Source organism: Pinus tabuliformis, chromosome 2_1, assembly GCF_031772625.1.
Source record: "Pinus tabuliformis cultivar Carrire ecotype Pingquan chromosome 2_1, CPIR1, whole genome shotgun sequence".
NCBI classification, from domain to species: domain Eukaryota; kingdom Viridiplantae; phylum Streptophyta; class Pinopsida; order Pinales; family Pinaceae; genus Pinus; species Pinus tabuliformis.
Window position 1 is genome coordinate 758,431,735 of NC_142299.1, and position 22,202 is coordinate 758,453,936.

Sequence of the window (22,202 nt, forward strand, 5' to 3'; positions counted from 1 at the left end):
GCAGTGGAGCTGAGTGCATCAGAGGCAGGGACTACAGGGCAGTCGGTACATCCAGAGTTATAGTCCATCCTTGATCGTTATGCCATAGTGTTTGGGGAGATTCCACCAGGACAGCCACGAGATCAGGGGATTGAGCACACCATCGAGCTAGAGCAGGGCGTACAGGCAGTGATCACCACCCCCTATAGGCACCCCAAGGCCTATCGGGATGAGATTGAGAGGGCTATCCAGGAGTTGCTGGCTCTTGGGCACATTCGACCGAGCACGAGTCCTTTTGCTTCTTCTGTGGTGTTGGTGAAGAAGAAGGATGGTACGCTGAGGATGTGCATTGACTACAGGGCCCTGAACAAGAAGACCCTGAAGAACAGGTACCCCATACCCAAGATCGATGAGTTGATGGACGAGTTGAGAGGGGCACGTTTCTTCTCAAAGATTGATTGGGGTACCATCAGATTCGCGTGAGGGAGCAGGACATTCCCAAGACCGCCTTCAGGTTTCACTATGGGCACTGTGAGTTCTTGGTGATTCCTTTTGAGCTAACCAACGCCCCAGCTACATTTTAGTCCTGCATGAATCACATCTTCCGTAGTCACTTGAGGAAGTTTGTGTTGGTATTCTTCGATGATATTCTCATTTACAGCAGGACTTGGAAGGAGCATCTCCAGCACATTGAGACAGTATTGCGTATCTTACAGAAGTAGCAGTTCTATGCCAAACTCTCCAAGTGTGAGTTTGGGTTGATGGAGATGTTATATCTGGGACACATCATAGGGGTGGACGGAGTGAGAGTGCACGAGGAGAATATCGGGGCCATCAGAGAATGGCCGGAGCCCAGAAACGTGACGGAACTTCGAGGATTCATTGGCATTTGTACCTACTACCGGAAGTTCGTCACAGGTTTCTCATAGCTTGCTGCACCCCTGATAGATTTGACAAGGGGGCATTCAGTTGGTCGGACACAGAGCAACGAGCCTTTGACAGGCTCAAGGAGGTTGAGCAGCTACCCAGTGCTTGCATTGCCAGATTTTACGCAACAGTGTGATGCGTCAGGAGAGGGGATTGGTGCAGTAATGATGCAGGGAGGTCACCCTATAGCCTTTGAGAGCCGGAAGCTCCTTCCGCACGAGAGGTTGTATTCTATATACGACCAGGAGATGCTAGCCATCATGCATGCATTGGCTAAGTACCAGCAGTATTTGGTGGGTAACAGGTTCAGGGTGAGGACTGATCACAACAGCCTCAAGTTCTTTTTGGAGCAGAAGCAGCTACAGGAGAGGCAGCAAAAGTGGATCAGTAAGATCGAAGCATATGACTTTGACTTTGAGTATGTCAAGGGTAAGAACAACGTGGTAGCAAATGCCTTTTATCATAGACCAGCCACATTGTCTCTTATGATCTTGGATACAGACTGGAGGGCTCGACTCTTAGTAGAGTACTCCAAGGACAGGTTTGCATGTGAGATTCTGGACGGGCAGGTGGCAGATGATAGGTACAGGGTGATCGATGAGATCATCTATTACAAGGATCGGATCTTCTTGACTGAGGGATCTTAGCTCAAGAAGAAGATACTCCAGGCATCGCATGATTCACCATTGGCAGGCCATCAGGGGTTTATCAAAACCTACAGGGCCATTAGAGAGAGGTTCTCATGGAAGGGCCTCAAGGAGGACGTACTTCAACATATCAGGGAGTGCGATGTTTGCCAGAGGAACAAGGGGTTGATGAGCCATCCCGCGCGATTATTGCAGCCTCTTCCTATTCCGGAGGGGAAATGGGAGAGTATTTCGATGGACTTCATCACATGATTGCCCATGGTATAGGGCAAGGATTGTATCTTTGTCGTCGTTGATCGACTGACAAAGTACACACATTTTTTTGCCATATCCGCACACTATACAGTAGCACAGGTGGCCGAGCTGTTCTTCAGGGGGATCTTCAGGCTACATGGTCTTCCTAAGACCATCGTCAGTGATAGGGACAGCCGTTTCATGGGCAGGTTTTAGCAGGAGCTTTTCCGGTTGGTGGGGACGGAATTGACACCGAGTACCAGTTATCAGCCGCAAACAGATGGGCAGACAGAGATAGTTAACAAGTGGTTGGAGGGATACTTGCGTAACTATGTCAGCGGGCAACAACGAGCATGGCTGAAGTGGCTGCATCTAGGGGAGTACTGCTACAATACTTCACATCACATGTCCATTGTTATGTCACCATTCTATGCCTTGTATGGGTATCATCCTTTATCTTTTGTTGGCGTGATGTTTGGTGATAGCAGGGCTCCTAGAGCCAAGATTTGGATCCAAGAGAGTCAGGATATCGTTCGAGCTCTCAAGGACAACATGGCTACAATGCAGAATCAACAGAAGCTGTATGCCGACAAGGGTCTGGTGGAGAGATAGTTCGAGGTAGTGGACATTGTCTACCTATGATTACAGCCATACCGACAGTCGTCACTCAAGCAGAAGGGGGCTGAGAAGCTCAAGCCCTGCTTTTATGGGCCATACAAGGTGATACGCAGGATTGGACAGGTTGCATATGAGTTGGAGCTGCCCCAAGGCAGTAAGATTCATAACATTTTTCATGTATCATGCCTGGAAAAGGCATTGGGGCAGCAGGTGACGGTGACAGATGAGCTACCACCCATGGATGATGAGGGGCATTTGGTATTGTAGCCGGAGGCTATCATTGATACCATGGAGAGGCAGCTGCGGAGCAGGACAGTCCGGTCATTCTTGGTGAGGTGGAAGAATTTGCTAGATGAGGATGCCACTTGGGAGAGTGAGAAGATCTTACAGCATCCATCACTTCAGTTGCTTGAGGACAAGCAACATTTTGCTGGGGGAGACTGTAATGTTCCTAATTAGCCATGGCTAATTGGAATATTCGATTTTGTCCAGATTTTGCCTTCTATAGTTATTTGTAAATAAAAAAAGTGAGGAAGGGGGACATAACTCACTTTTAGAATAAAAAGTCACTTCCTAGTAGCACAACGTTGTGACTTAAAGGGGAGGCAAGGGGGGCCAAAGGGGGATGCAGAAATGGAGCACACACAGAGATATGGAGGGACTGCGCAAGAGGGAAGACACACGTGGCATGACGGGAATCACGCAGGAGGAGGTGAGCCTTGGGATTGAGAGAGGCAAAGGCTATAAATGAGAGAGGATCCCCCTCATTTTGATCATTCAGTTATGAGCATTTGTGATAGTCATTTCGACTGAGAGCACGCTGGTTGTTTAGCTAGTCTGCAACATTGTTTAGTGCATTGAGTGTCTCCGTTCGGAGATCTCACCCTTAGCCCTAGGGGACTTCGAGTGCCTGCTCGGGCAAGGTATTTCCATTGGCATTTCAGCAGTAGATACTTCAACATTTCAGCAACAGTTTATCAACGTTTTGGAGGACTGCGCAGCACTGAGAGAGGGACACAGTTCTGGAGGACTGCGCAACACTGAGAGAGAGGGATGCAGTTCTGGTTTTGTCGTGGGAGGTAGAGCAGGGGATTAGCCCTTGCAGCTGGAGAGTTTTTGGCAGGGGTTTCAGGCATATTTCTGGAGTATCTCATTCAGTGGCAATGCAGAGTAGTGAAGAACTGCGCAGAACCCCAAGGGGGTGATTTTCGTGGGTTGGCCATTCCACGAGAGCTTTCTGGGTTTTTCTGGGTTTCTCGAGTAGAGTCAGATTCCATAGTTTCAACTTTTTTTGAGGGGAGCAGCCCCAAATCCTCGTTTGATTGCTAGCAGTAGCAGCATCACAGCGGTTTCCCAACAGCTTGGACGCAGATCAGAGAGGGGCCATTCCTTGCCATTCTGAGTGTATTTATTCACTTGCCTAGCGCAAGTAGAGGTGCCATCTTCCTGATCACCTCCTGTACTCGTTTTATTGCTCAATATAATAAAATGGCTTAGCATTCTCTCTGCATTTCTTGTGTATCTGCTTATGGCTTATTTGATATATATCGTATCCTTGCTATTTGTATCTCTTTGAACATTCTCAGCTATTATACCACTTGTGTGTTTTTATTATACTCTTAGACAGAGTCTGGAAGGGGCCAAGTAGCCTTTGGATCTTGTCCTCTTTTCAGAGGCAACATATCTGGTAAATGCCCTCCCAGTGCATCTCTAGTTGGAGTTTGCTTGTGTTTGGGGTGTATTCCTTATAAGGGATATTACAATTGTAGTGTGTATAATTCGTTATTTGTCTGTAAACAAAATACACTGCATAATTAATTTATTAGTTAGAAGAATTATTTCCAGTTGCTGCATTTCAAGGAATTTTCACGTGTTACTCATTAGATAAAGAATGAATGAATGTTCCTAGAGGACTGATTAATATGCATCCTTGAAAATCCAGAAATTGTCATTGAAGTATAGAATTCTAGAAATTGTTTTGTTGTTGCTGCATCTAGGGTAGCGAAATTTCTTCTAGGTCTCCTTGAAGAGTGAATTGCCATCTTATGGTTTATCTTGACTCCATTTCTCCCAATAGGCGGGCACTGATCCATAAATCCTTGGTAATGATATCAACTCAACAAAACATCATTATTTTCACCTTTTTTTCCTCCCTCCTTATTCTTCATCCCTCCAAGAATAGGTAGCCCCGCTACGGCTTGGTGTGAAATCCCTTAGGAGTGAGATTTTTCAAAATTAATATGACAGTGTCCTGCACTGGTGTTTCTTTGAGGTCTCCTCCAATCTTGGGGCCATTCTCAGAGTTGGATTTCAAGATATTTGATGCCCTAGTCTTTGTACCAAGTGGGAACCCTGGAAGTTGCCTTGACTTGGGGATTTCTTGAAAGTTAATGCTTAACTACTTATTGAAGTACATCATACAAAGCCTTTTCTCTTAACTACCTTGACCTTGGATGAACCCATACTTTGGCATATACATCAACCCTAGGTCTTGTGTAGCTATGTATTACAAGGGGTTTTTTTGGTGGAAAGTCTTTCTAGCTTCTCCCAAAGCTTGCACCTTTATTGAGCCTTACCATTGAATGAGCTGCTTAGCCTCACTTCAATTTATCCTAGGAATATCTATCACAAGTGAGGGATATTGGGACTCCTCCCGTCGGTGAAAATCCGAGAAGAGAAGGGGACATAGGTTGTGGTGACAATGGGTCTTTGTTGCATACTTTTGTTGTGCCCTAGTAGTTGTCCCGTTAGGTTCCCGTTTGGGCACCTGCTAGTTTGTGCGGTAAGAAGTACCACATGAGAGTTGGTCTGCCGTGTTGTCTGAATTGTGTTTCGGTAAGACCTTTTCAATCCTTGTGTCAACTTTTAAGGGTAAATTAAAAGTCTGTTTTAAACATAAAATGTCAAGAAGCTTCTTTTCATGTGGGATATAATAAAGGAGGCAGCTGATAAATTTTAACCACCTAATTTCATTTTGATCTGCTATCTCTAGTTTGATAGTCAGCCAACTGAATAAATGGACAAAAGGGTTTACTGTTTGGCTAACATGGAAATGTTGCTTTTTGTTTCTATGCAACACCCAAAAAGCCAAAAGTTATCATGCAGGATTGTCTTAAACTAATCTGAACAATAGATTGGAGGTATGTAATTGTTGTTGAGCTTTTGGCTGAAAGCTTGCCACTATGTGAGTGGGTGATCTGTGGTAGGGATTTCTGTGATTACCATCCTTTTATTATTTGCAAGGGTAGATAAACTTTGGAATTATGCTTCTTAATTTTTAATCCGAGAGTCGAACTTATCAGCATTGCGGGTTTCACCAAAATAGATAATGTTATTCAAGGAATCTAATTTAATATTGGGTTGGTTGTAGGAAGCAAAAAGTAATGTTTTGATTTGTGTGAGCTAGTCGATCATTGTCGTCATATTCGTCACTAAATTTTCCAAAAACTTATCTTTCTTGATGTTGATCTCGTTAGATTTTGACTCAACAAGTGTGCCATCTCGGGCATATTTTTGTGTAGTTATTGGAGTATATATGCTTTCATTATGAGCCATATTACTAAGATTGTTTTTCTTGTTGGGCCTTTTTTATTTTCTTTCGTCTTTCCTTTTGAAGTTACAAATATGAGATTTTTACCTAAAAGACTATATGGCTGATGAAAAATTAATAGGGATATACTTGCCTCAATAGGGCTTACAGGCATCATGTTCCTCATTTATAAAATGCTCTAAGATGTTGACCTACTGAAAAAATTAAAATTTTAGACAGACAAAACTCACCCTTTTATAGATTTGTCCCTGAAGGTTCTCTCTCTCTATATATATACATAGTCGATCCATTTCCATTGATTTTTCTGCTACTACAAAAATTATTTCTATGTCCTAGAATGATTTACGATTATCATTTAGATGTAAAAGTTTTAAATGTTAATGGTTAACATATTATTAGTCAGGAAAACAATATGTGAGCGGTAGACTGTATTTAGATCTTGATGTCTATTGTATTCCCAGACATTATCAGATATCGTACCAAGAGAAACACTGTTGTGGAAATTGAAGGTGCTTCGATCAGCTGCATTCTATGCAAATTCCCGTCTCCACGCTGTTAAAGCTGAAATATTGTTGCTTGCAAGGTTTGCCTTCTCTGCATATATGACTCAAATATCATCATTGACACTAGAGAATAAATAGACTAGATTATTTTTGATAAAGTTGGATACTCTCTATTTTTTATTCTCTCTTTTTGTGCAATTGTACTCAAGATGCTTTCTTCTTCTAACATTTCCTTTTTTGTTTGCTTGACTGAAGTTTCTATACAAATTCAATCCTTCTAGGTACTTTGAACTAAGTTTATATCAAGACAGTGCTTCTAGAAGGGACCTTACTCATCTTCATATTGGTAATATGGTAAAGTTTAGGGATCCATTCTTAAAGAGTAGAAACCTGGGTGATCTTTTTAATCCTTAAAGTTGTAACTAAAAATGCTTTAGTGATATTTTTGTAAAAATACTTAAATTTTTGAGGATCTTATATAGTTTATAAATATTTCGGTGATATCTTAAAGTAAAATAATTTTATCCTATAGAATTTGGGCAAATAGTTTTTGGAGAAAAATGGAAATTGATGAATCTCTTTTGGAAAAATAATTAGAAACTTAGCCCAGTAGTGGAATTTAGTCCCTAAATTTCCCTATTTTAATTTGGTAACGATTCATGGAGATTCCCTTTCTGCTTAACATGAGAATCAGTTTATATGCTCAAATACTAGCCCTAGTTTATTTCTTTGAAAAAATTATTACTCATTTATTATTCTACCCATATAGCAAACTGTCTCGTTACAATTCATTTGGTAACCATTCATGGATGTTCCCTTTCCACTTAAAATGAAAATCAGTTTTATGCTCAAATAGTAGTCCTACTTATTTATTTCTTTGCAGAAATTATTATTCCATCAAATGAAGGACCATGCAATTTTTTTATTCTACTCATATAACAAACTGTCTTGTTACCATTGCGTAGGACTTTAAGGACAATTCCATAATATAGGGTTGTGTTGCTTTTGAGGAGGATAAAAGTTCTAAGATGTTGATGTTGTCATAACAGGGAAAGGATCACGTGGGTATGTTGTACGTGATTGAGCCATGTGTATTTTTAGATCAAGATGTCAGCAGGGTAGACTACAACAATCTTTGAAACAAGAGCTCAGAAAATATCATTAATCAATGATGTAAAAGCAATATGTGTCTTAGTAGGCCTAAAGTGCATCTTAAAGCACAAATTTGCTTTTGAATGTTGTGTCCTGCACATTAGAAGGCTCCATATGTGCTTATTGATAAGGTTAGACAATTGTTATTGTCATTGTTTGTCAATGATATCATCAATCCTATGAAGTGGATACCTATTTCTAGACAGTTATTTTATTTAGAGCCTTTTGGACAGTTATTTTATTTAGAGCCTAGTAATAGAAAAGCTCCATTTATTAGTGTCACTCTTTGGCATTAGGGTGCTTGGGGAGATACAATGGTGCCTCTAGGTTGTGGATTTTACCTTCTTGCATTGATTGTATGAATAATCTAATTTTCATCACTTTCCATAATAGTGGGCCTATAGATGAGCTAGTTGGAAAACCATGAGCCTGGAATCAACTGAATATGGTTCTGTGTTAATTGCACAGGAGGATGACCTTTCAATTCCTCAAAAACATTAGTGTAAGAATCCAAAAGTGCATGAATAGCTATAGGACATAGCTTACAAGTGTTGTGTTGCTCCACTTATCTCATTTTACTGAATCCCATATGCTTGTTCAAATTTACTTGTTTAACCACAAAGCATCCAAAAATCAAGTAATAGAAGAATATTTAAAGTGTATGCTATATAGCTTATTATTTTGGTGAAACTTTTCTAATACCCTAATTTTGGAATTTAAAATTTTAAATAGAGAACCTGAATTTAACAATTTAAACTAATTCTAATGCCTATTTTGCAATTTACCCTAATTTTGGAATTTAAACAAAGAACCTAAATTTAAAAATTTAAACCGATTCTAATGCCTAATTTGTAATTTAACCAAACAATATGAATTTAACAATTTATTTGCAAGTACTTACTTGAAAATCTCCTTTGAAGGCGAATTTGAATTGTACTTGCTCCCGCTCCTGCTATCAAACTGACCTTTTCCTCCCAGTCTATCTGAGATCAACCTATCCAGTTCCCAGACCCATAAGACTTCGAAATAGAGGTCTTCTGGTCCTGTGCTCAAAAGTCCAAGAACAATAACTCAAGTCTCCAAATCATGGTTCTCTTAGTATTCCCTCCTCCATATTTGCTTTTCTCTGAAAAGACCAAAATGAAAAGAAAAGAAACTGCCTTCTATGCCCTCTTCGTCTGCCTTATATCACCGAATTTCACTGCCTTCCCAATTATAATATGGTTTTCTTCACCTTTTGTCGTCCTCTTGGCATCCCAAAGAGTCGGAAGAGGCGGTAACCTTTTAACAATGTTATGAGTGATAGTGATAAGTTTACTTAATTTATGAGGCAACTAAGTCTTAAGAGTGTCACTTTTTATTTAAAAACTTTACTTCAAATTCTATTTATTGACTTATATTTTTATTAAAGTTTGTTACTTTTTATCTTATAAATTTATTATTATTTTTTTTAACAATTAATTGTTGGGTTGTTTGTTTTTAATTATTGAAATGATATTGTCATACGTCCTATGAACATATTTGTTTAGTTCTATTTGGTTATAATTTATTTTAGTTACTATAATAAATAATATATAATTATAATTCCCTTTTATTTTTGCATAATCCATGATATTTAATTCAATAATGAATTTGTTACCTTAAACTTAGATATTTTCCAGTATTAGCCAATATGTATACTAGTGTAGTTTATGTGATGCATGCATTTGTAGCTATCATATGCATGCTAATATTCCCATGTTCCTTTTAATTCGAGATGGGTCATTACAATTTCTTGGTCTTTTGGCACCCATTATATATTGATTTGTGATAACGTTGGTAGGCGGTGCTAAGCATTATGTCACAATGGTCTATAGGAGTAACATTGCACTCAATACTTTCAACGAATGGCTTTGTTACCACTTATACTAGCAAGGGTACGTACACATTCATGCAACATTTTTCACACCATTGTAAGCCCAAGGTTACACAGTGCTCGCTAAGAGGGAATGTTATTTTTTGTAGCATTAGATGTGTTCTAGCCACAAAATTTGGTGGAGAGGCTAGAATGCATGAGATCTCCAAAACCCAGAAATCATTTCTCGAAATTACATCTAGAGATAACTTAATTAGATTATTAACCTATTTTTTAATGTTTCCTAAGTCTAAACTTAGGAAAGTTGGTTAATTAATCAGAATTAATTAAGTCAAGATGAGAATTGTCTAGAAACTCACACAGATCGACTTCAAGATGATCCTAGCCCTTGATTAAGTTTTAATCTTGGTCATTGGTGCTCCAACAGAGGATTATAAGAAGAAGTCGATGGACACTTGGAGAACACACCAGAGACACTTGGAGAATTCGATTTTCCAGAGTAGCGGCAGTCAGTTGCCGGAGAGTTCGATCTTCAAGAGGAAGTAGAGTCAGTGAGGGGTAAGGAGAGTGATCCGGAGGAAGTTTTCCAGATCCAGCGAGGCAGCAGCAAAAGGTCGAGTTATTCCTAGTGAGGAAGCGCAGAGGATAGTGCAGTTGCTTTAGAAGAGCAATTTGATTTGGCTGGAGGAAAGTTCGATTAAGCATCCAGAGGCCAAGAAAGTCTTCGAGAGGGTCAGAGAATCAGTTTGCTTAGCAGTGACAGGAAGAACGACTTGATCAGAAGTAGTTTCGGGCTAGACGTCGAAGGGCCTACGCAAGCATTGTGCAGAAGCTGACACAGAGGGTCCAAGAGGACGTGTTTTCTGATGTAGAGTTATGTCGGGGTTGCTTGTGGAGGAAGGGAAATTCCCTTAGATAATTTTGGCCAGATTTACTTGCTGTTGGATTTTTAGTTGGGCATCCATAAATTGTACTTAAATTTCACTGGATTTCACTGCTGCTTAATAATATAAAATCCTCAGTTGTTGCACCAGTTTTTCCAAGTTGGATTTTTCTGGGGACGTTTGTCGAAAAATAACTATGTAAAATTTTCATAGTACCATGACATGTGGCTTGGATCCTTCCCCTGATCCCCACTTTGTTCCGTCACTATATCATTCGCCACCTACCACTTGATGGATGTACCATGGACATGTCACCCCCTTTAAAGGCTGAAACCACCTAATAGGGTCCTTGGTTACCCCCCTTATTAAGCTTGGAGACACTTGTACATGTCAAACCCCACTATGGAAGGGCATGCCACCATGAAGTGCCCCACTGATTCTATGATTTGTAAGATCTTTTACTTGAATATTCTAATGATTTGTTGTATTGGAAGGGAAGGGGACGAATTGGATCTTATGAAAGATTGCAAGTGGGTTTCCATTTGGAGTTTGGTCTCCCTATACGGGGTCCAAGTCATCCAAAGGGCCACATTGGCACTTGTAGGGTGAACGTTGAGAGCCATCGGTCTCCACTATAGTAGAGACTACTTCATGGATCCTCAACACCGTTCAGTGATTGCTCGTGTTCCACCATTTGGATGAGGATGATGCACCTAGATCACCATGCCTAGACGGCTTAACACTTGTAACACAGATTTGGCAGAGGTTCCAGGTTCTAGATGAGGATGTGTCTCATGGAAGGAGACAAAGGGAGGGCTTATGTCATCATCTTAGCACTTACAGATTGTTTACAGGCAATATCGATCCACTTTGAGACCCATGAGGATGTACTTGTGCCCCCACACCAACTTGGGAGCCTCACAGTGACTTGCTTGGAAAACAAGGGGCCAAGCCCTTGTCCACTATGTTTGGAGTCCATTCTCTCACCATGGCACACTCTAGACTTCATTAGACCTTCTCAATGGCCCAACGGTCCATTATGTTGATCATTCTACCCTCTTGAGAGGTTTATTTTTATGTTATTGAGCTATCTTGGTGGGCTTGTCACCAAGTCATGTCATTATTATCTATTATCTTATTATTTGGGGCTAAATTAGGCCAATTAGGCAAATCGAACCCCCTTTAGAGTTGTATAAATATGAGAGAGTCTCATTATAACCTCTCATCATCACTTTGATTGGATTGGTATCTCTTAAGAGATTTTTCACGTTTGCTGGGATAACTTTTGGAGCTTTCTTGATGCACTATGATGTTTGGATTTTCGCTATTGTGTTTGGAGCTTCTTTATAATGCAAAATTGATGAATGGATATACTCTCTCTCATGTAAGTCAAAATTTTGATGTTATTCTTATTATCTTACTTGTGAAATGCATGTATCTTGTTATCATTGTTCTTGTATGGGTTAATGTAATGTGAAATTCTTTAGGGACCTTGAACAAGTGATTAAATACATGCGTTGAGATTTGAGGGATTGGGTGAATGTCCCTAGAGGCACCTCTTAGGTTGAAAACCTCAAAACTTTATCTCCTTCAGAAATTTGAAGTATAAATCCCTATTAACCTAGTTGTTGTCGTTGGAGAGGATAGCAAAGATCAATTGGGGCTCCTTAACTCACAAAAATTCTCAATCTATGTCTATCTTGACTCCATTAGGCCCAAGCAATAAGGTATCGATCCTTGTATCCCTTTGGTGGTGAAATTTACCCCTTTCTTCACTTGTCCAAATTCTAGGCCTAACCCTACAGGATCACCTAGGGCATCGAACAAGTTTTATTGTAGCCATTCAAACCCCTCGATTTTTTGTCCACTACTGCACTAGGCTTTTCTCTAAAGGTCCTCCAAATTTCAAGCAAATCTGGCGGTGGAATCCCAATATATAGCAAGCCCTAGCCATAAGACCAATTATTTCCTTAGGTTGATTTGGGTTAGTTTCCTCGCTAGGATCATTGCATTCAAATCTGAAAGGAAGATTAGTCCTTTGATCCTATTCTCTTCCCTGATTAGGTCAAGTCCCTCCTTGATTGATCAACCCCATACCCGTGACCTAATCTTGGTCCACTTGGGTTCTTTGTGGTCCCACAACTCTACAACTCAAATTCCACAAGGATTGCATAGAATTCATTTCTTCACAAGGATCCTTAAGCCTAAGAATCCCCTTAACAAGGCATATTCTCCAACCCTAGGCCTAGGCACCCTTATAACTCTTCTTAGAGAGTCAGTCACCTTGCTTTCAAAGCAAGCAAGCCATTTAGTTGAGCCTCTCTTTTGAATTGGCTTTAGGAATCACCTCATATCTTATCATTGACCAATCCATTTTTGTGATTCCTCTCATACTGAGACTAATCCAATCAGTGAAAGTCCATAAAGGGAAGGGAACCTTAGCTGAGGTGACAGTGGGCTATCACTTCATTGTTGCCCCTTTATCTATTAGTTGCTCTATAGGATCCCCTCGTAAGACCCCTGCTAGTTTGAGCAGTAACATTTTTGGCGCCGTTGTCAGGGACATGAGATGTGTGTTTTGTTTACCTTACGACATCATTGATATATTGTTATTGGTGACTCCATTGGAAGAATGAAGCTCTAGTCCTTCTTTGAACTTCAAGGTCAATGCTTATAGGGTGAAACAAGCATTTCTCTAGGCATCTTAAAATTCACCCTGATAGCTTCTACATAATTTACATTTATATGTTGATAGGATGTCTTTCTTTTATGATTTTCCCGCTTTGGACATTGTTAGCATCCTTGGGCACCCTATTCATGTTACAGGAAGAATGTTATGTGGGGTGCCCATGTTTGATGGTGATCTGCTCTCTGCAATTGATCACGTTGAAAGATTTATTACACATGCTTCAAAGGAGAAAGTGGTCCACCAGGATGTCCTTATGCTATTGTTAATGAGCTCTCTCCATGGTCATAACTCATGGTTGCATAATCATGAACCTAGGAGCATCTCATCTATTGAGGAGTTCTTTAAAGGCTTTCTTAAACATTTCCAAGTATGTCGTGCATTAAACATTCAAGAGGAAGCCTTCATTGAGCATCATCATGACCTTGGGAATCTAGATAATGGGCAGGAAAGAGGGTCCTCCCTGGGTCCACATGACGAAAATAGGCATGATGATAATTCTAAAAGTACATGTGATAGGGAGGTGAGTCTATAGAGAGTGAAGTTTATTAGAATATCTCTATTTAGTATTTAATGCTCAGTCTTTTAGCTGTTGCTATTTTTATTCTTTTAGCAGTTTCTTAGATGAAACTGTTTGTTTCTATATTCTACATAGAAACCTGATGTTTTTATTATTGTAAATATCCTTGTATTATCATTGAGCTGTTTGCTCTTGGTTAATCAATTCATTCAATATTCTTTTACATGAGTGTTTCGAACTGTTTTATGGTATCAGAGCTCAGGGTATTTTTTTTTTTCGAAATAATTTTTCATAGATTGAAAAATTCAGTAGTTCATTTCGAAACTGCTCTCAGGGTCTGCAGATTTCTTGATCTTCATTCCTTTCTAAGGTCGAGCCCTCTGTAAGCCAGGTAGCCTTCACTGAGTCTTAGCCTCGGCTTTGCTCATTGTGATAAAAGCTTACAGTCGTCAATCTCGATACAGAAAGGGATTCATCTCCTGCATTATCATCTTATGAGGATTTAACTGTGTGGCGGTGCTCAGAATCGTGAACAGTTTATTTGTTTTGAAGTCGTGTTTATTTTGTGGTCATCCGATCAACGAATTTGGAAGCCGTGCAGGACCGCCGACGCTTTTGAAGAATCAAGATTCGAAATAGAGCTGTGGGGTCTGTTCTGAGGAGGGTTCCGGATCCATTCGAATCAAGGCACGCTAGAAACATATCAAAATTCCGGCACTTTCCAGCGGCACCAAAATTCGACTTGCTTTGCCATACGGGAACGTGGCAACACACTCTTCGCTCACACAGTTCGACGCTCAGTCTTCGCTCACGGGAATATATCAGTAATTGCACGCCTGAATCAAATCAAAGTTACGGCAATATATCAGTAATCAAAGTTACGGCAATATAGCTCCCGTGGTATTGCATTAACGTCCCGTGGTATTACATTGATTGCGTCCGAAGCGTTTGGCTCACGGTGTTCTCCAGATAGAGTCCGTCCGAGACCCGACTGTGCCCGCAATTCATATATATATTCTAGCTAAGACGTGCAGGACGAGATCCGAGCCACCGTTATTTGCTGAGAAATCAAAGTTTTTTTTAAACAGAGCGAGACCCGACTGTGCCCGCAATTCATATATATATTCTAGCTAAGACGTGCAGGACGAGATCCGAGCCACCGTTATTTGCTGAGAAATCAAAGTTTTTTTTAACAGAGCGAGATCATTCAGATCACGTGACGGCAGCGAGATCATTCAGGTCACGTGACGGCAGTTTCAAGTAAAGGTATTCTCCAGCTTCACGGTTTTTGCTTAGAAAGTGGATTAAAGATTATTGTGATCTGATTTGAAGCGGTGGGACCAGAATAAAGTATCACAGTTATTTTTTTTAAAAAGCGTGATCAAACCAGCATCACAGTCATTTTTAAGTAAGCATTACAGTTATTTTTTTAAGCGTGATCAAACCAGCATCACAGTCATTTTTAAAGTGGCGTGATCAGATCTGAGTAATTTTTTTTTGTGGGCAAGTCTATTTCTTTCACAACAGAATTTATTAACAATTTGGTACAGTCATCTTGAAAGAAGATTTTTAAGCAGGCAGCTACACTTTGTTGTGTGTCAAACTTCTGTATTATCTTTGGGAAAATGGCCACGCTCAGCAATCTGATGTTAGAAGGAAATCAACGCTTTAATGGCAGCAACTATAACATTTGGAAACAAAGAATGCTGACCATTTTTGAATACAGGCGTCTTGATCAGCTCATTTTGGGCAAAGAGCCTCGTCCCGGTACAGCTGGTACCGATCAAGATAAATTTGATGATCGAAATCGGGAGGCTGTTATGCTTCTCAAGCTCTCTGTCGCTGATGATCAGTTACCACAGATTCCCTCTGGCAAGACCGCTGCCGAAATTTGGCAACATTTGAAAGAACTGCACGAGACATCTGACAAAAGCAGAGCATTTTTTCTCAAAAATCAGTTGTTCTCCATCATGATGGATGAACATATGTCTTTACAGGAACATCTCAACAAAATTAAAGACATTCGAGATCAGCTCGAAGCCATTGGTCGGACCATGGAGGAATAAGATATGGTAGTCATTACTCTGAAGAGTCTACCAAAATCTTATGAACACTTCATCGAAACACTCAACATTACAACCATAAATGTTGATCTGAAGTTTCCAGATTTATGTACCAAACTTCTGCAGCAGGATCGGTGGAAACAACAGTTTGGTAGTGGTACTTCATCAGTGCCCTCGGAAAATGCATTTGCTGCAAAATACCAGTCCTATCAGTCTTTTCAGTAGAAAGGTTCTCCTCAGTCTTTTGATCCTGCTAGGAAGAAAAGTGTGCAGTGTAATTACTGTCACAGGTTCGGTCACATGAAGAAAGATTGCCGACAGAGGATTGCTTCTGAACAGAAGAAACAGGGAGGGCCAAATCAGACAGCGAATGTTGCAGAACATTCCGAGCAGACAGATTCTGCCTTTTACGCCTTTATGGCTAAAAGGTCTTCAGAACATGTTCCGTCCTCTGCATGGTACATTGATTCTGGTGCATCACGCCACTTCTCTCACAGGCGTGACTGGTTTATTGACTTCTCACCTTTCAGTGATTCAGTGGTATTTGGTGGAGGTGAAAAGTACAATGTAGCTGGCAGGGGTACAGTTCAAATTCAGTCTGGTGGACACACGCTCATATTTCTAAATGTATACTACGTTCCTGGTATGGAGATTAATCTGCTATCTGTTAGCCAGATTATGAGGAATTCTCCTCAGCTTGATGTTATGTTCAGTGCACACAAGTGCTCCATCATTGACAGGGAGACCAGTCTAACAGTTGCTGTTGGCCTAGAGGACCATGGTCTATACAGGCTACTTGACACCGGTGACTTTCCAGAAGTGGCTCTAGCAGCACGTGTTTCTCCCATCAGCACTCTATGGCATCAGCGATATGGGCATCTCAATATGCAGTATCTCTCTCAGCTCTCTCGGGAGGGACTTGTGTCAGGATTACCTGATATTCAGACTCAGCAGTTGGGGGTATGCAGCGCCTGTCAAGCGGGAAAGCAACATTGGTCTTCATTCAAAAATGGAGAATCTTGGCGCGCATCTAAGGTACTTCAGTTACTTCATGCTGATATTTGTGGTCCTATGAATACAGCTTCTATCATTGCTTGCAAATATTTTTTACTTATTGTAGATGACTTCAGTAGAAAGATGTGGGTGTATTTTTTAAAAAATAAATCTGATGCTCTTAGTACCTTTCAGAAGTTTAAAACCTTAGTTGAAAAAGAATCTGGTTGTAATATCATGACCCTTAGGACCGACAATGGGGGGGAATTTTGTTCCTCAGCTTTTGCCAACTTCTGTGATATTCATGGCATCAAACGTCAATTAACCACACCTTACACTCCCCAGCAGAATAGTGTTGTCGAGCGTCGCAACCGCACGGTTGTTGAAATGGCTCGTTCCATGTTACAACACAGGAGTGTTCCAAACAAATTCTGGGCTGAAGCAGTATTTACTGCTGTTTACCTTCTTAACCGATCACCTACTCAGGCTGTTAAAGGGAAGACTCCTGAAGAAGTTTGGTCTGGTCGTAAGCCTAAGATCAGTCATCTCAAAGTATTTGGCTCAGTTGCATATGTTTGGATTCCATCTGCTAAGCGCTCTAAGTTGGATCCCAAAAGTCAGAAACTCATGATGACAGGTTACAGTGATCATCACAAGGCCTATAGACTGATAGATATAGCCACTGGTCGTCTTAGCTTCAGTCGAGATGTAGTATTTGATGAAGACAGAGGATTCTTTCAGTCTTCTTCTTCTGAGCAGCGTTCTGAGGATCAGCCTCACAGTGTTCTTCTTCCAGTCAGTCCACCTGATGGGAGGGATGATGTAGCATCAGTATTTGATAATACTCTATCTGAGCTTCCTCCAGAAGCTAATCCTCCTCTTGCTGTCCCTATTGCTCTTGAGCCTTCTCCACCTCCTCCTGATATTGGTTCCTCTACTCCTGATATAGGTTCTTCTTCTCTTCGGCCAAAATGGTGGGCTAAAACCATAGCTGATCTCCGGGATGATGAGCTCCTTGAAGGTAGAACTTCTAGACATAAGAACAGACAACAGTCTACAGTCAATTTTGCTCTTATGGCTAACCTACACAGTATTTTTGAGCCTCAAACCTATTCAGAGGCTAAGGGTACATCTGAGTGGGAAAAGGCTATGGAAGCCGAATTCCAGAGTCTTCAGAAGAATCACACCTGGACACTTTCTGATCTTCCTGCCGAAAAAAAGCCCATAGGCTGCAAATGGGTGTATAAAGTGAAATACAAAGCTGATGGAACCATAGACAAGTATAAAGCTCGTCTTGTGGCTCGAGGGTTCTCACAAAAGGAAGGCATCGATTATGAGGAGACTTTTGCTCCTACAGCCAAGATGAGTACCATAAGGCTTATTCTTGCCCTAGCAGCTCAGTTCAATTGGAAAGTTCATCAGATGGATGTAAAGAGTGCTTTCCTAAATGGTGATCTTCAAGAAGAAGTCTACATGACGCAGCCTCCAGGATTCAAGGTTGCTGGTCAAGAACAGAAAGTGTGTCGGTTAGCTAAAGCAATCTATGGATTGAAACAAGCTCCTCGGGCTTGGTACATGAAAATTGACCAGTACCTGACAGATCAGGGTTTTCAGCGGAGCCCATCTGATGCAAACCTGTATATCAAGCATACTGGTGATGATATCTTGTTTGTGGTTGTCTATGTGGATGATCTTATCATTACTGGCAGCTCTGCACATTTGATCCATGGGATCAAACAAGATCTATGCAGAACTTTTGAGATGACAGACTTGGGACTTCTTCATTATTGTCTGGGGGTTGAAGTGTGGCAGACTGAAAATCAGATCTTTCTCTCTCAGTCCAAGTATGCAAAAAATCTTGTGGAAAGGTTCAGAATGCAGGATTGCAAACCGACCACGACTCCTATGGAACCAGGGCTCAAACTTTCAGCTCAGTCATCCTCTCCCCTTGTGGATGAAACTTTATTTAGGCAATTAGTGGGCAGTCTCATCTATCTTACTGCTACCAGACCTGACATCAGTTTTGCAGTAAGCTACATTTCTCGCTTTATGTCAGCTCCTAAAGCTGATCATTGGATAGCAGCAAAGCGGGTGCTACGATATGTGCGTGGTACTTCTGATTATGGCCTCTTATATACTCGCAGCTCCAATCCTATTCTCCGTGGCTACACTGACTCTGACTGGGCCGGTTCGGTTGATGACCGTAAATCTACAGCTGGGTATGTATTTAGTCTAGGATCTGGTGCTGTTACTTGGACTAGTAAGAAGCAACAGGCAGTGGCTCTCTCCTCAACAGAAGCAGAGTATCGGGGAGCAGTTAAGGCATCCTGTGAGGCAGTTTGGCTTCGTCGTATGCTTGCAGATATGCATGTTTTCCAGACAGGGCCTACTTCTTTGTTTTGTGATAATCAGGGAGTGCTCAAACTTGCCAAGAATCCAGTTTTTCATGAACGAACAAAGCATGTGGAAACTCATTGCCACTACATTCGACAACTGGTTGAAGACGGCTCAGTTCAGTTGCACTATGTTCCCACAACAGAGCAGCCTGCCGACATTTTCACCAAGCCTCTTGGTCCTGATAAATTTGTAAAATTCCGCGGGTCTATTGGTGTTGTAAATAGATTGAGCATTAAGGGAGGGTATTAGAATATCTCTATTTAGTATTTAATGCTCAGTCTTTTAGCTGTTGCTATTTTTATTCTTTTAGCAGTTTCTTAGATGAAACTGTTTGTTTCTATATTCTACATAGAAACCTGATGTTTTTATTATTGTAAATATCCTTGTATTATCATTGAGCTGTTTGCTCTTGGTTAATCAATTCATTCAATATTCTTTTACATGAGTGTTTCGAACTGTTTTAAAGTTAAGGTGAACTCTGTGAAAATTTCTAATACGAAATTCTACTACAGTAACTGATTTATTTCTTCTACTTATTTTCCACAATAAGTTATTTACAAAACCCTTCAGTAAACATCAAAATAAATTCTATTGTAGTTGTCACATAATAGCATAGAGAATATAACAGTGAAACATAAACACAATAATCAATCACATCAACACAATTATTTTTGGACAATTGTGCCCGGAAAAACCCAATGTGGGAAAACCGGTGCAGCAGATGAGGGTTTATTTATTAATATTCAACGAAAATCTCTTTACAAGGAATGATTCTGCAGAACATAGAGAAACTTCTGAGAAAACACCTAAGATAATTTTTCTCCTCGCTTTGGAGAAATTCTGTAATATCCCGTTTCCGAGATATTCCCCAAACCCTAGTGTTGACCCCTACTGGTCAACTACCCATGCAGTGTACCCCGTCTTTTCTTGACAGAAAGAAGCAGCCCCTGATCAGCATGTCCGTGCCATCCTGCCATCATCAGCAGTTTGATCTTTCTGATTGTAAACCCAGTCTGCATGTATTAACTGTAAATAATCTTAGCAGACATGAAGTCATGTATGTAATTTGCCTAGGTGGACCTAACTTTCTGATGATAATCTACGTCCCGGAAGGTTTTTTGTCTCACCGATCCACGGATCGGCAGAGTTTTCCTTCAAACCTGACCCCAAAGCCGGGATTGATTTTGTCATTAGAACTTTAGGAGAATCCTAGTGTGTTGATCTGCTAGATTATCGTTGTGTCGCAGAGCTGGGTGTTTTGTGAGGGTCTGTATTAAATGGGTTTGTCCCTTAAGATGTAATTTTGTAAAAGTCATGATGTAATGTGTCCTGAGGGTCGAGAAATGTTGTAAATCCCCTCATGAGTCCTAGGTCCTAGGTCCTAGGTGATGTTTCCAACGGCTTAGTTTGATGATCCATCTTAAAATGAATTAAAAAAATTAAAAATGAATAAAAATAATAAAATAATAAAAAATTAAAAAATGAAGCAAAAACCCTAACTAATAAAATAATAATATTTTAAGTTAATAAATCGACGGATGAGATCAAGAGATGTCTTGATCCTCATCAACGGTCGAGATCAGTTCTACATGGATCACCCAAAACTAGCCGTTGGGATCATTTCCTTTATATAGGGTCTTAGGGGGTCATTTCAGAATATCTGATCTGTGAGTCTGGACTGAAAAGCTCTCTTGTAATCTGATTTTTCTGGTTAATAAAAAGACTTTGGGGTCCAAATCGTGCTGGTGTTACTCTCTGGGATTGCTGTGAGATCTTTAATTTTCTGCATATTTCAGTTTTTAGCCGTTAATCATAGCTTGTTTTTTTTTTAAGAGTAGTGTGAGCACAGGTATCTTGTTCACCTGCTAGGGTTTGAGGGCTGCTAGGGTTTCTGAAATAATGGCAGGTATCTCCATTATTTCCTGAGATCTAACAGCTTTCTCTCTCTCTTTGCTGATGGTTGCTTGAGATGTGCAGGAAAACATTTTTGTAGGAAATTTTGTGGGCGTTTGGGGAAGTTCTGGGCTGAACCAGCCGACTCCCACAGGCTTTTCTGTGCAGAGCCCAGCTGATTGTGCCCTGGGTTAATCTTTTAAGTTTTATTTCGTGTTTTACATTGAGAGATTTTTCTTTCTGTTCACAGTGAAGTTCAAAATTTCTGATATTCTGAAAGTATTTCTGCTCTTATTTGCTGAATCTGGCTATTTCAGGGACCAACAATTTGTACATTTATCAGCTAATCTAGGGTTTCGAAAATTTTGCTTAGGGTTTTCAGTTTTGGTTTCATGTACACATTTTTCTTGTATCGATTTTCTATTTCGATTTGCAGGGTTTCTGAGAAATTTCAAGGGTTCATCAAAGCTGTTTTTACTGTTCAAAATTTTTTCTCTTTTGCAGAAAGAGACTCTTGAAATCGCTTTCGAAATACGCCTGGGCTTTCATTGGGAAATAAAATCTTGAATTTGCATCTGCGTAAGAAATCACGCCATCCTGCCGTCTGCCGCCATCAATTTGGTTGTTATGCGAGCCAGTCAATCTCATTATACAGGCAAATTCAATTTGGATAGCACGTGACTGTTTCAAAACTAAAAAATTTCCCAAGCATCACGCGGTCGCTGAAAGCTGCACGCCTCAATCAATAACGTAAGGTAAATTTGAATGAGCACGCAGACATATGGCTTGAAGGCGTCAGAGGGCAGACGATTTGGATGAAACACTTTTTTTTAAACACGCTGGCCATCAACCTGAAGACACCCACGCAAATTTTCTGAAATCTCTGCTGCCTGATTTGCTGGAAGACGTCGACTCCTCTGCTGACCCGCAAATACAATCTCATCCTGCCATCGAAGGAGTTCCAAACCTGCAAACGTTCGGAAATTCTATCCGCCTTCAAAGGTATACCGCCGACAGCAAGAACAAAACCCTTTCAGCGTAAAATCCAGCGTAAATCAAGCGTATTCTGTCCATCGAAGATCTGCAAACGAATTTCTATCACGCGCCTCAGTCTCCCTCTCCGCCTGCTAGCTGTGCCATGGTCGAGCTACAGTCTTCGTTGCATTTTTCTATCTTCTCCGCCGTCTTGCATTGTCTGCATACTGCACCACCAGAAAGGTATTCATCCGTCGGCAGTCAGGTAAGTATAAACTCGCATCCGCCACATTTGATTTCTCACGCGTTCATCTCTGCGTTTTATT

At 40.7% G+C, this 22,202-nt stretch overlaps 1 protein-coding gene across 9 annotated transcripts in view; it reads left to right on the forward strand.

Moving 5' to 3' along the window:
* The window catches only part of PES1 (Esterase/lipase/thioesterase family protein), a 774,423-nt gene that overhangs the window by 550,327 nt on the left and 201,894 nt on the right, over positions 1-22,202 (forward strand). For all 9 annotated transcript variants that reach the window (XR_016253909.1, XR_016253908.1, XM_089403248.1 and 6 more), the window contains one exon: positions 6,417-6,538. Coding sequence is in view for 7 of the 9 variants with exons in the window: in XM_089403248.1 (XP_089259374.1) it covers positions 6,417-6,538 (122 nt within the window). In the remaining 2 variants the exon portion in view is untranslated. The remainder of the gene's footprint in view (positions 1-6,416; positions 6,539-22,202) is intronic.